This window comes from Canis lupus, chromosome 6 (assembly GCF_048164855.1).
Source record: "Canis lupus baileyi chromosome 6, mCanLup2.hap1, whole genome shotgun sequence".
In the NCBI taxonomy this organism is placed as follows: Eukaryota; Metazoa; Chordata; class Mammalia; order Carnivora; family Canidae; genus Canis; species Canis lupus.
Genome location: NC_132843.1, coordinates 60,522,494 through 60,536,448, shown reverse-complemented (window position 1 = coordinate 60,536,448; position 13,955 = coordinate 60,522,494). Strand labels below are relative to the sequence as shown.

At 34.5% G+C, this 13,955-nt stretch overlaps 1 protein-coding gene across 9 annotated transcripts in view; it reads right to left on the bottom strand.

The window, feature by feature from the left end:
* The window catches only part of RALGPS2 (Ral GEF with PH domain and SH3 binding motif 2), a 158,822-nt gene that overhangs the window by 29,678 nt on the left and 115,189 nt on the right, over positions 1 to 13,955 (bottom strand). For all 9 annotated transcript variants that reach the window (XM_072830787.1, XM_072830785.1, XM_072830784.1 and 6 more), the window contains 5 exons: positions 10,562 to 10,699; positions 9,222 to 9,312; positions 4,413 to 4,480; positions 2,040 to 2,175; positions 1,086 to 1,237 (listed from right to left, as the gene is read on the bottom strand). In XM_072830787.1, coding sequence (XP_072686888.1) covers positions 1,086 to 1,237; positions 2,040 to 2,175; positions 4,413 to 4,480; positions 9,222 to 9,312; positions 10,562 to 10,699 — 585 coding nt within the window. The remainder of the gene's footprint in view (positions 1 to 1,085; positions 1,238 to 2,039; positions 2,176 to 4,412; positions 4,481 to 9,221; positions 9,313 to 10,561; positions 10,700 to 13,955) is intronic.

Below are 13,955 nucleotides of genomic sequence, written 5' to 3'. Positions count from 1 at the left end.
TTTTTCTGGTCCCCTTCATCTCTATTTCCTGGCCTCTCATTCTCCAATCTACTCCAATGGCTCCACTTCCACTATTCTATGAAGCAACTCTTACCAAGGTCACCAATGACTGCTATCTTGCCAAATGCACTGATCAATTCCCATTCTCATCTTTTCTATTTCTTGCATTTGACAGTGATACACTATATACTTCCCTCTTCCTGGAGATACTTCCTCTCCTGGGCTTTTGTGATACCACATCCTGATTCTTATTCCTATTTCACTGATCACTCCTTCATATTTCCTTCAATGGCTCATCTTAAAAAAAAAAAAAATACTAGAGACACCTGGGCTCAGGCAGAGTGCTTGAGATTCTCTCTCCTTCTCCCTCTGTCTCTCCTGCTTGTGCTCTCTCTAAAATAAATAAATCTTAAAAAAATAAAAATAAAAATAATTTAATCAGACCTCTAAATGTTACTATGTCTTCTCTTATTTATTTACACTCTCTCCCTTGGTGACCTCAACCAATCCCATGGCTTGAAATACTATAAATATGCTAACTCCTATATTTAATATCTACAGACCTACAGAACCCTTTGAGCTCAAGAGTAATATATTCAGTTACCCATCTGATAACTCCATGTGGACTGAACATGTCCAAAATAGGATTCCTAATTCCTCAAACCCAGTCATCCTTCACAAATACCTTATCATTTATAAATGATTGCTCTTCTGGTCTTCTCTATCATGGTAATAGTACCATCATCTAAATAGCTGGTGAATCCAAAAAACTGGGAGTATACCAATTCTTCCCCCTTCCTCATTCCTAAAGACTGCATGAGGTAATCAGTTCATCCAGCCCATCTCCTTTTTCCTCCATTCCTTAAATGTATCCCCTGCTGGAGTCAAAACCATCAAGCAGTTTTTAAAACACCATAATTTATTAACTTCAGTAGCTACAAGTAAGATGATCCTGTATCTAACTGCTACTTTGCTTTTATCAAGTTTTATCTATGTATTTGGGTTAATGACTTTTTTTCCAGCGGAGTTTTATTAAAAATTCCAGTTTACATAAACTGGAATCCTCTCAGAGAAGTATTTCTCACCTATTGATATTCCACTAGAAAGAGTAGAACTTTCAGCTTGGCCTCGAGATGGTGCATGGGGCTCCATGACGCTATCATCTAACAGATGCCTTGGCCCTGCATTTGGGAATGTTGCACTCTTAAACTCTGCTGTGTTCATTTTATGAATGAAGCTGGAAAAAGAGAAATAGGTTTAATATCTTTTATTAATGTTGGTATAATTCAGGTAATTCAAGATATAAAATATATTCATAAAGATTCAAGACAGAAGATTTAGCTTCTATCCTGAATGGACTTCTGAACTCTCACAGTAATAAAGAAACAGATTTTACCATGAAGGCCACAAATTAAGTTTAGGGAAAATATTTTAGGAAACCAGGCCAGGCCATATCTTATGTAATAGGTATCTTAATTTCATCTTGAGTTGTAGGTCCATGAAAAAATTGTTTTCACATTCACTTTTGGAAAGCAGCTATTAAATTTTCACAAAAATCATAGCAAAAGTGAACTATGGGCCCCATTTTGAGTTAACAATCTTGCAAAGGTAATGACGTTAAACAAAAAATCAGTTTCCTTTTCTTTATATTTAGGAATAAAAGGAGTAATTTTTATAGACCTTAATTTATGGTGACTTATTTTGATTAAGACAAACAATGACTGTTTTGAAATAAAGGCTGTAATTTAAAAGGAAAATAGCATATAGCTTTCCTGATTTTATGATGATACTCTGTATAGTTAATACATCTCCCCCAAATATAAAGGCACTGTTGGGAGAAACTTATTTCCAAATTAAGGTAAAGGAAGAACTAAATGCTTTTAGGCAAACAAGATATTTTACTGAATCAGGAGAAAACAATTGCTATACAAATAAAACTACGCAAGGACACTATTTTCTGTTTAACCAATAAAATATATAGAAAATAAATCCAGCTATAAAAACTTAAAAATTTGAAAGACAAAATGAAAGATGCTGACTTATAACCCAAGCTATGGCACTTCCTGTGTCCATGTGGAATCAGGTTCCGGGGGGATGGCGGTGTCTGTGGCAACAAGGCTCCTTCAGCTGCCACACTTTTTCTTCCACTTTGTGGAGATGCTCCTACTTCAGGACCTAGAGGTTAAATGCAAAAAAGTGTGTGAGAGAGAGAGAGAGAGAGAGAGAGAAATTTTCAAATGGTTTCAAAAGACTGCTGTCTTTTTAATCCTTTGATAAAAAATACAAAACATTTTAAATTTTAAGATGACAATATTTTAATTCTATTTAATTGACTGAACATTAAAATATTTTCTGAGTCTTACACACAAAAGCTGTTAATTTCTTTTTTTTTTAATTTTACATGCTTTTATTTTTTTAAGTATTTTTTTAAATTTATTTATTCAGAGAGAGAGAGAGACTGAGAGGCAGAGACACAGGCAGAAGGAGAAGTGGGCTGCATGCAGGGAGCCTGACGCGGGACTCGATCCCCAGTCTCCATGATCAGACCCCGGTCTGCAGGCAGCGCTAAACCGCTGCGCCACCGGGGGTGCCCAAAAGCAGCTGTTAATTTCTATCTTTTTTTTTTTTTTATTTTTATTTATTTATGATAGTCACAGAGAGAGAGAGAGGCGCAGAGACACAGGCAGAGGGAGAAGCAGGCTCCATGCACCGGGAGCCCGATGTGGGATTCGATCCCGAGTCTCCAGGATCGCGCCCTGGGCCAAAGGCAGGCGCCAAACCGCTGCGCCACCCAGGGATCCCTGTTAATTTCTATCTTATAGCATTAAGAGGCAGTATTAGTATTTGCCTTTTTCTTTTTTTTTTTTAAGATTTATTTATTTATTTATGATAGAGAGAGAAAGAGAGAGAGAGAGGCAGAGACACAGGAGGATGGAGAAGCAGGCTCCATGCCGGGAGCCCGACGTGGGACTCGATCCCCGGACTCCAGGGTCGCGCCCTGGGCCAAAGGCAGGCGCTAAACCGCTGAGCCACCCAGGGATCCCCAGTATTTGCCTTTTTTATAGAGGAAGCAGAATTAGAAGAGATGGGCTCAGGATATCATATCACAGATAAAGCCCGGACTAATCACTCAGGTCTCTAAATCCCACTTCAGTGCTCATTTAAGTTTACACACTTCTCTTAGTTTCAACCTCTTAGAGGAAGGATGTGTATGGCAGGTCAAGCATTGAAGTTGGAATTTCAATCTACGTTGACACTGTTCCGACTTATGGGAATTAAAAAACCAGAACTTGAAGAGTACACAGATTTGCAGAAGATCACTTTAACAATGCAAACAAAAGCAAAGTTAAGAGATTTAGACTGCCATGTTTTTCTCTGCTTATAATCCTCTCCTGCAAGATATGGTCATGGCTTGTCCCCTTGCTTCTTCCACATCTTATTGGATGGGCATCTACCTACAGGATATGCAATATTATGAAGCTTGATGCCCAAGTCTGCATTTGAAATTTTTAAAAAGGTACTTATTAATAATCTCTTAAGTAATGAACAATTCTCTCCAATTTTATATTTTTAATTATGTGTGGTATACATTTATTACCCCATTATAATGTGACAGGTCTATTACGGGACTATGACTATTTTTTAAATATTTTCAGTCCTTGAAACATTATATGGTCTCATTCATTTGGGGAATATAAAAATTAGTGAAAGGGAATAAAGAGAAAGGAGAGAAAATGAGTGAAAATACCAGTGAGGGTGACAAAACATGAGAGACACCTAACTCTGGGAAATGAACAAGGGGTAGTGGAAGGGGAGGTGGGCGGGGGGTTGGGATGACTGGGTGATGGTCACTGAGGGGGGCACTTGGGATGAGCACTGGGTATTATGCTAAATGTTGGCAAACTGAACTCCAATAAAAATAATTAAAAAAAAAAAGATGACACCGCCAAAAAAAAAAAAAAAAAAGAAAAAATTCAGTCCTTGGCCCAGTATTAGAGTGAAATTTCCAAAGAGTTAAGTTACTAAAACTGACTTCCATAATTATTCAAATTAGTAAAATTTTCCACTGAGACCACAGGAAATTTTAATGTAATCAACCTTCATTAACTAGGACAGTATATTCTTAATAAAAAAGAACAGTTATTCATAAGCACTTACTTTTTTTTTGGTTTGCTGTATCTATTTGCCTTGATTAGTTGGCTTGTTTGTATGTTACTACAAACTCCAAATAACTTTTTAATTAAAAAACAAAAAAACCCAAACAAATAAGTGATCTAGTTTAATACCAAAAATAAATTCTTGCATGCATAATAAAAAGTGCTAAGTATTTATTTATTTATTTTGAATCATATTCTGTCCTATTTAGGTTATCTGATTTATTATTTGGTAATCAAAAAAAACTACACACTAACCTACTAAATCTTCTCTTGAAGCAGCAGATCGTGGTGTGCTTGTCCCTGGTTCTATCTTTAACGAAAGCCTGAATTTTAAAAAGAAACAAAACACATAAAATGATTAATATTTGACAATATTAAAATTATGTATTTCCTCACCAAAAAATTAAGCATTTTAATAAAATAATCTCAGCTGTGTATTTGTCTTCAAGAGCAATCTTCAACAGTAAAGCTCTTATCTCTTTTATACAAAGCACATCTTATGGTTATTCTAGGAAATATTAGAGAGAGGAAAAAACATTAAAGTCCATATTTAGAAACAGAAAAATCTCCCCAAACTACCCCAATGATGCCAAATGGTTCAACACATTTAAAGATATTTGATTTGTGACTTTTAAAAAGCGATTTAATTTGAGGTTATATCGGTACCGGACACTTGAATTCAGGAATTTTCATGTATATTACTAAATGTGTTACACAAATTACTTCTAGAATCTGTACTGGATGGACTAATGGCTTCTGTAATACTAAAAATTTTTAAAACATCCCAAAAAATAACCAATTCAACTTCTTAAAAGAAAGATCTTCAATATTAAAAAGGTTGTTTGCAAAATTCCTGGTAAATCCCTGTCCTAAGTCAAAGTTTATTAGCTGGTATTTAAGTTCCATTTAGGATAATATATCCAGTTTTGAGTTCCACAGCAAAAAGAGATTATGACTCCTATCAGTGGAAACTATTTCAGGAAATAGGATAATAAAGCAGGTGTAGAACTTTGGTATGGTCCACAAAGTCTATTATTACTATTAGTCTAAATATAAATTTTTTTAAAAAGCATTCTACCAATTGGAGTTTTTAAATGAAATTGCACACTACATGTGATACTCATCATGATAAATCTTATTATAGGTTCTCAACTTATTATTTCCACGATAACCTCAGAGGGAATTATATACTATTATATTCCAATTATTTGACAGTGTAAACTGCAGTACAGAACAGTACTTAACCAGAACTCTCTGCTCTTTCTCTTTTCTTTCTGTTTCAAGTAAACAGAGCAGTTTACTTGAATTATATGGGCTATAGGTTATGCTTAATTCATTCATTTGATAAATAAGTTACTGAACACCTGTTTTGTGCTGGGCACTGTGCTCTTTGCACTGGAATATACAGAGACCAAAGCAGACATAGTATCCCTGCACTTCTGAAGCTCACGGCTTATTATGCGGAGGACACAAAAGTAAACAAAATAACTATGATTTCCTAATACAGAACTGGCAACACAAAGGAACAGAATATAAGCTACGGGTGAATCACACTGCTGTCTGCAGTATAAAAGGCAGAAGCATCTTAAAGAACAGCAGTGAAGTCAGAGGTAAGTTGCCTATGTCATCATCAAAACACCATATAGTAACAGTGATGCTGCTTCACTGAGAAAAGATACTCTGTTCAGTATCAAAATGAAGGAACTCTGAAAGATCTTCATCCTGATTAAAAACATGCATTAATTTGTAGTATCTATACTGATTGCCTATATAGACAAAATTGCCAAAAACAGAGGCCTTTGAATAAACAAAAGGTGTAATTTTTATTTAAATCTCTCATCATAAAACTTTTAAAAATAATTAAATAATTAAATAAATTTAAATAATTAAAATACATTGAATTAGTAGGTTCATACAACAAAACTGCATCTTTAAAAACTATCTTCTTCAGTTTCCCATCTAATGTCCCAATACCATCAAGCGACTTGTTCCCCCAAGCAAAAACACTGTTTCCCACGTTAATCTTCTGATCACTCCATCCCCTGGAATATTTTTCCTTACCCTTTATGTGGAGGTATCTCCTACTCACCTGTTAAGATTAATAAGCCTCAGGTGACACTGTCTCCTGAAGCTGTTCATGTTTTTTTTTCCCAGTTGAAGCTGAATTAGTTCTCCCCCCACCCCCATCTACGCTCCCATAGCATCCTGGACATATCTCTATTAATGTTTGAACTGCTTTGTAATCGTCTGTTTTGTGGATGTGTTTTGTATTAGACTGAGCTTCTTAAGGGCAAGAACAAGATTTTGTTTGTAATCCTGGCAACTAGCACAGTAACTCACCTAGAGCAAAAGCTTAATAAATATGTTAAAGTGAATATAATGGGAAGGCTATTCTGGTTTTAGCTACTCATGAAAACAAAGATCAGTATAATAACATCAGCTTTCCTACCAAAATGAAGGTATCTTAGGTTAGTTTACAGTTAAAATTATTTAATGGCTTAATTGGCTACTATATCCTTCTAACAAAATAAAAATTAGCTTACATAAACATCTTTACTTTCATCACAGTCAATAAAAATTTACCATCCTCTATAACTTTGCAACAATTTCTTAGGCTTCACTCCTATTGAATAGTTTAGCTTCTTTTAAATCCAACAAGTGTGAGCCAGATGCAGAAATTCTGAATAACTACATAACCATATTTTGAGTTTTAAGATAATCTTCTATACCTCATTGGACAAAACATGAGCGCTTTGCGCCATGCCAGTGATTAGAACTAAGAAGAGATAGTGGTAAGAAGATACAGACCATCAAACTCATGAAGCTCACAACCTAGGGCGACAACAGATTTATGAAAACACTGCAGCCTTGAAAAGCTGATCCACTGATGTCATACATTTCTCAAATGAAAACTTTTGTTTTATAAAATAAAAATTGATATTAGAAATATAAAAGTGGCAATATTATGGTGTAGGAAAAGAGACGGTAATAAAGGTGTTTTTAAACATTAATAAACTTTGATACATTTAAATATATATGTTATCTAGAGCTTTAATCCTTGAAGAAAAGTTATTTCTAATTATTTTCCAGAATTACTAGCCTTTTATTGGTACTCTTTTCTTCAAAAATTGTTGAAACTTATGGAACAAGAAAGTTGATGATCACTATTGTATAAGAAAATTTTACCTAATATATATTTTTAATTATTATTTCTTAAAGATTTTATTTATTTGAGAGAGAGAGAGCATGAGCGGGGGAGAGAGGCAAATGAAGAGGGAGAAGCAGACTCCCTGCTGAGCAGGGAGCCTGACATGGGACTCAATTCCAGGACCTCAGGATCATGACCTGAGCCAAAGGCAGATGCTTAAACTGACTGAACCACCCAGGTGCCCCTATATAATGTATTAATAATTAAAAATAGCCTAGTCTCTCAGTTTGATAAGTGTTTAAAGTAAGTATGTATAAGTATGGCCTTTTATTAGAAAAAATATTTCTGAAAGACACAAAGTTAAATGTGAAACCTTGGGAATAATTGGCATAATAAAGCTAAGCAGCTGAGTGAAGTAAGTCAGTCGGAGAAGGACAAACATTATATGTTCTCATTCATTTGGGGAATATAAATAATAGTGAAAGGGAATAGAAGGGAAGGGAGAAGAAATGTGTGGGAAATATCAGAAAGGGAGACAGAACGTAAAGACTGCTAACTCTGGGAAACGAACTAGGGGTGGTAGAAGGGGAGGAGGGCGGGGGGTGGGAGTGAATGGGTGACGGACACTGGGGGTTATTCTGTATGTTGGTAAATTGAACACCAATAAAATAAAAAAATAATAAAATAAAATAAAATAAATAAAATAAAATAAAGCTAAGCAAAACTTTATTTGAAATTAACAAATGAAGTCACAAGAAGCATCAGAAGCCTCAAGAGAAATACATAAGCTCTTTATCCTCTCATCTTTTGAAAAAATCCCCAGCAGTATACCACTGAAAATAGAAAGGGTTATTAACATTTAAAAGTCCTTCCCACATTGGGGCAGTATTGTGGATGTTAAGGAGAAGGAAATGGACAGCTGTATTTTATTCTATTTTTTTAAAAGATTTTATTTATTTATTCATGAGAGACACAGAGAGAGAGAGGCAGAGACACAGGCAGAGGGAGAAGCAAGCTCCATGCACAGAGCTCAATGCAGGACTTGATCCCAGAACTCCAGGATCACACTCTAAGCTGAAGGCAGGCGCTTAGCCACTGAGCTACTCAGGCGTCCCTGGACAGCTGTATCTTTTTTTTTTTTTTATTAAAGATTTTACTTATTTATTCATCACACACACACACACACACACACACACACACACACACACACAGGCAGAAACACAGGCAGAGAGAGAGAAGCAGGCTCCATGCAGGGAGCCTGATGTGGGACTCGATCCCAGGACCCCAGGATCAGGCCCTGGGCTGAAGGCAGCGCTAAACTGCTGAGCCACCCGGGCTGCCCTGGACAGCTGTATCTTAAAAGTGATTTTTAAAATATTTAATAAAGTACTTGCTATAATATAGATAATGGTAAGTATGGTGCTAGACACATCTCTCACCTAGAGGTAAGAAGGTTCAATATTTGCTCAATCCAAAAAAAACAATTAAAAAGAAATTCAAAGATTTGTCAAAAATTACCAAAAGGAGTAAATTTTCCGATTTGTAGAGTTTCATTAGTTTTTCAATCTATTAAAAGACAAATTTCTATAAAGATATCATGCTTGAATATAGAGAGAAAGGAAGAAATTTAAACTGGAACTATCAAACATTAGCTCTTAACAAAATTTGAGAAAAGTGAAATACTTTTAAACAGAAGAACAGATGAGGTTATTTGTATACTGTTTCAATCCTATCAAGTGATTAAAAATAACTACATACAAAAATAAATACATATAAGTACTTTTACCACTGTAAACATATACCTGGATTAGACATTTGTATGATACGATGTAAAATTCAGATGTTTAAACACAAAGGCATGAAAGGGTAGAAGACAGGACAAAGTTAAATAAACCATTTTTGAAGATCCAACCTACTTGTAATTATCATCCTCCACAAACTTCTGTAGTTCTTCTATATACTGAACGGAGTTCAGATATTTTTGAACATGAGGCAACATGGGGATATCTAGGCAAAATGTAATAAATAATTATCTGACAAAGTATATCTTAACTAGAATTTTAAAAGTTAGAGAAAAATATACTTTAAGAAAAGTTTAGGCTGCAGGCACCAATATTTAAATGAACTCTAGAAAGACATTATTGAGACAGATTTTATTTAATGTAAAACTGATGGCAACTTAAAAAATCACAGTTGCATGATGTTTGTATAGATTTTTTTTGTAGAGTTTTTTTTTTTTTTTTAATTTTTTTATTTTATTTTATTTATTTATGATAGTCACAGAGAGAGAGAGAGGGGCAGAGATACAGGCAGAGGGAGAATCAGGCTCCATGCACCGGGAGCCCGACGTGGGATTCGATCCCGGGTCTCCAGGATCGTGCCCTGGGCCAAAGGCAGGCGCCAAACCACTGCGCCACCCAGGGATCCCTGTAGAGTTTTTTAATTGGAGTTCATGTTTGTATAGATTAAAACAAACAAACATACTCTGGTTTCTCTTCAGATCATATTAAAAAAATTAAACAGCACAATTTATAAAATCCCACATATTTGATAAATTTCTTTCCACACATAAACTTTAAGGAAATTTTTGAGTTTTTTTTTTAAGTATACATGCACATAAATTAGCTTTAAGACAAATCTATTTAAATAAATCAGACAATAAGTTGCTTAAGTATTTTAAAAGTATATCCCAATAAATAAGGGTATCTTTATTCCCTGTCAAACTGAAGGCATGCAAACATTATAAAACATTAAAAAAAAAAAAAACAAAAAACCCCAAGCCACCCTTTTTCTCATCATCTGGGCTTGTGTAAGCTGTTTGTACATATGTGTTTCCATACAATACCTCTTGAGCAAAAAATTAGTTATTTATTCAATATGGAATTCAGGAAAGCTAGTCAACTGTTACAAGGATCATAGGTCTAGGCTCCTTCCCTAACTGAAAAACAGAAGAACTATTTACATAATAAACCAAGGATATCAAACGAGATGAAGATAATGGAAAATCATCTTATAAATTATGTTAGCAAAGTTGCTGCAAAAGAAAAAACTTAAAATTTTAAATATGAAATACTACTTAAAGCAGGATCTCAAACAGGATGCTAAATATTAAACAGTGAAATTAAACAATCATTATTTTCCTTTATATTAGGATGCTGTTCTCTGCTATGCAAAAAAATGGCTATCAAAACAGGTAAATGAATCAACAGAATCACAGCATAATGTAATGGTATAGTATTAGTCCCCAGAAACATACCATATTCACAGGACTGCTGTAAATCAGAGATTATTCGAAGGATGTTATTCATCAAATTTGATCTTTGCTCATTTTCTAAAATGCTGCCAGTTGATGGGTATGCTGAATCAATGTATGTTAAATCTGACAAATAGATACCTGAAAGAAAATGAGATAAATCAGTGTTTTTACTTATAGCTTGGAGAGGATGAGAAAATGAAGAAGAGAGAAAAAAAAACAAACAAAACAAAACCTTGTTTATAGCTATACTTTAATATATGCTGTATTCAGGACTGTTGTTATTTAATAACACCACAGTCTTGTTAAAACATAACCACTGAGGCCTAGATTTGCATGCATTTGGGTCAGACATGTAAACAGTATGTTTTTGTGAATGACCTCTTATGATGCCATTTTGTTTTTATGTATTTATATTTTAAAGTTTTTTTATCATCTATTTATCATCTCTACACCCGACGTGGGGCTCAAACTCATGACCCTAAGATCAAGAGTTGCATGCTCTACCAACTGAGCCAGCCAGGCATCCTGATTAGCCTTCTGTTTCCATGGCATTAGACATGAAGTGTTTGTATACGGTCTTGTTTTGAAGATTGACAGTTGGATTTCTGAAACAGTGCATGTAACTACAAACTGAAGCTAACTCTTCCTCCTGCACCTTGACCCCGCTGCCCCATTTCTCTTTATGAACAGAAATAACATAACTTCCAAAATAATTTGGTCCTATCAGTTCTAGATATTCAAGGCCACTTATTTAAAAATATCTCCTGAGAGTTTATTATGCACATGTAAAGTATGTAAGACAACTACAGTTAAAGAGAAAAATATACTTTCTTTTTACCTCATTACTCTATATTCACAAACTCTCAGGAAAACCACAACTGATGTACCACATACTCTGCCTGCCAAAAAAGCCCTATGTTTTCTTTTTCTCATGCTATTTCTTTCATCTTGACTGTTTCTGAGACTCATCTCTGCCTATCTCGATTATATTTTATATCCAGGTCAGTGTCAACTGTTCTTTAGTTTTCTCATAGATTCCAAGAAAGGAATTTAGAAACCATTTAGTCTAACCTCCTCTTTATTTATAGACAAAGAATCTGAGGTCCACAGATATGAAAGGATTGTTTTAATGCCATGTGAACTATTAGTAACAGAGCTGGAACTCAGGGTATACAACAAGTATACACTCAGTTTCTCTACTACATGTTGTTAAAAATTCATACAACATCTATAATACCATTCACTTGGTAATTTTTTATGACTTTATAATCTATTAAGTCATCTATCATAAACAGTTCCTTTTCTTTAGAGACTCTCAACTTCTTTGTAATGACTTCAAATATCTTTAGCTTAGCTTCTTTCCTTTCCTTCAATCTCAGAGGAAGAAAAGTCCCTTTTTCCTTTCCAAATCTACATTGTGACTTTGAATGTAATCGCAATGGTCTTTGCAGTTGTTGCCTCCACTGTCACTCACCAACCCCCCGCCCCCCATGGGCTCCTTTCCCAGAGCAAATGTATATACTTATACACTGCCTCTCTCAAAAGAAACAAAATCAAGGTGACCCTTCCTTCAAATCTGATACCTCCTCCAGATAGGAACCTCGTTCCTCTCCCTATAATAAACACCTTGAAAGAGATACACAGACTAGTCCACATAACTTATTTTATTCTTCATCTCTTTGGAATGAAATATTTGACACATAGAAAAGTTTACATGTGTAAAGAAATTGAGACTTTGAAATAGGCAAAAAAGATTACAGGTGTCCTGTCTCCAGCTATCCTTCTGGAGCATTTGCAACTCTGTAGGTTGCTGAAAAGTAGTAATAATACAAATTCTTGTCCATAAATATGCCAATGACTTATGTTCAGTAAATGTAACTAACACTCTATAGATGTTGACCAGTTTTGCAACTATGTGTAAATTAATTTCAGTATTCTGTAGTGTTTATACAGTATGTGTGGGACTTTGAATTCTCCCTTGAAATGGTTGCAATATCTTCCTAGCTCCCTTATAAATTTAATGATTATAAAACCTTGACATGTATTCATTTTGTATTTGTGAGAACCATGATAAAACCTTGACATGTATTCATTTTGTATTTGTGTGAAAACTATGATTTTACCATTTAAAAAAGTATACTTTACCCCATATAATATTGGTTGTTACCAAACAATATAATAAATGCTTGTGAATGACCAGGCAGGTTAAGAAGTACAACATCACCAGTGCTGTTCGTTCCCTGCAGCATCTCCCTGCCTCCTGTCCAGAGGTAACCAACCACTATTCTAAAACTTAAGATTATGTCCTCCCTTTTTTCCCCAAGATGTATGTCTGTATCCCTGCACATTATTTACTTTTGCTTATTTTTAAGCTTTAAAAAATAACACTAAAAAAAATAACATTTTATGCATGTGTGATTAAGTTCAGTGATAACACTGGTAAAGTTAGAACATGTACACAATAAGTAATTTACAGATGTTTCCTAAATTTTTAAAAATATGGCCTTCTGTGATTGCTGTGTCTCACCAGTTTATTTCTAGGAGTTATTTGTGTTGTTAAATGCAGCTATAATTCCTTGAATTGAGAATAAATTGACATTTAACTATGTCGCAATTCACTTACTCATTTGATAGACTTTTAAGTTACTTTTTCCCTCCCTCCATGTTGACATTCTTGTAAATATCTCCTGGAACACATGTACAAGAATTTCCCTAGTATATAGATATCTATATACATATGGCATTTATATAGTATTTTAATGTTCAGCTTTACATTGTTTTTTTAAAGCTTTATCAATTCATACTGCCACTGACAGTAAGTTTCCACTGATCCACAATTGATATTATCAGTCTTCCTAACTTTTGCCAATCTTGAGGGTATAAAATAATCATCTCATTGAGTTTCAATTTTCATTTCCTTGGTTGGTAATGAGGTTATGCATTTATATTTATATATATTTATATTTATATTTATATGAAAGGCCTTTTATCCATTTTTTTTTCCCCTCTGGGTTGTCTTTTTCTTATTGATTTCTAAGTTCTTAATATATTGTAGAAACTGATCCATTTGGCAGTTAAATTTTATCCACTTTTCAACTTGTTGAATAATCTGAAATCTGTATCTTGCTGCTGAAATTTATACAAGCAAAGGTATAAGGGACTTGCTCATTATAACAACTCCCTTGGTTTCCTCCTGCTGCTTATTAGTGTCTCAGCAGGTTTTTTTGTTTGTTTGTTCCTTTGTTCCTTGGGGCTTTACTGGCTTTACTGGCTTGAACCTTCCTAGCTTCCCACACCCATCCATTCTCCTTTTTCCTCATGTTCTCTAGAAGTTGGTGTTCCCCATGGTTCCGTCATTAATCTCATTCTTCATGTACTTTTTCTGGATTATCTT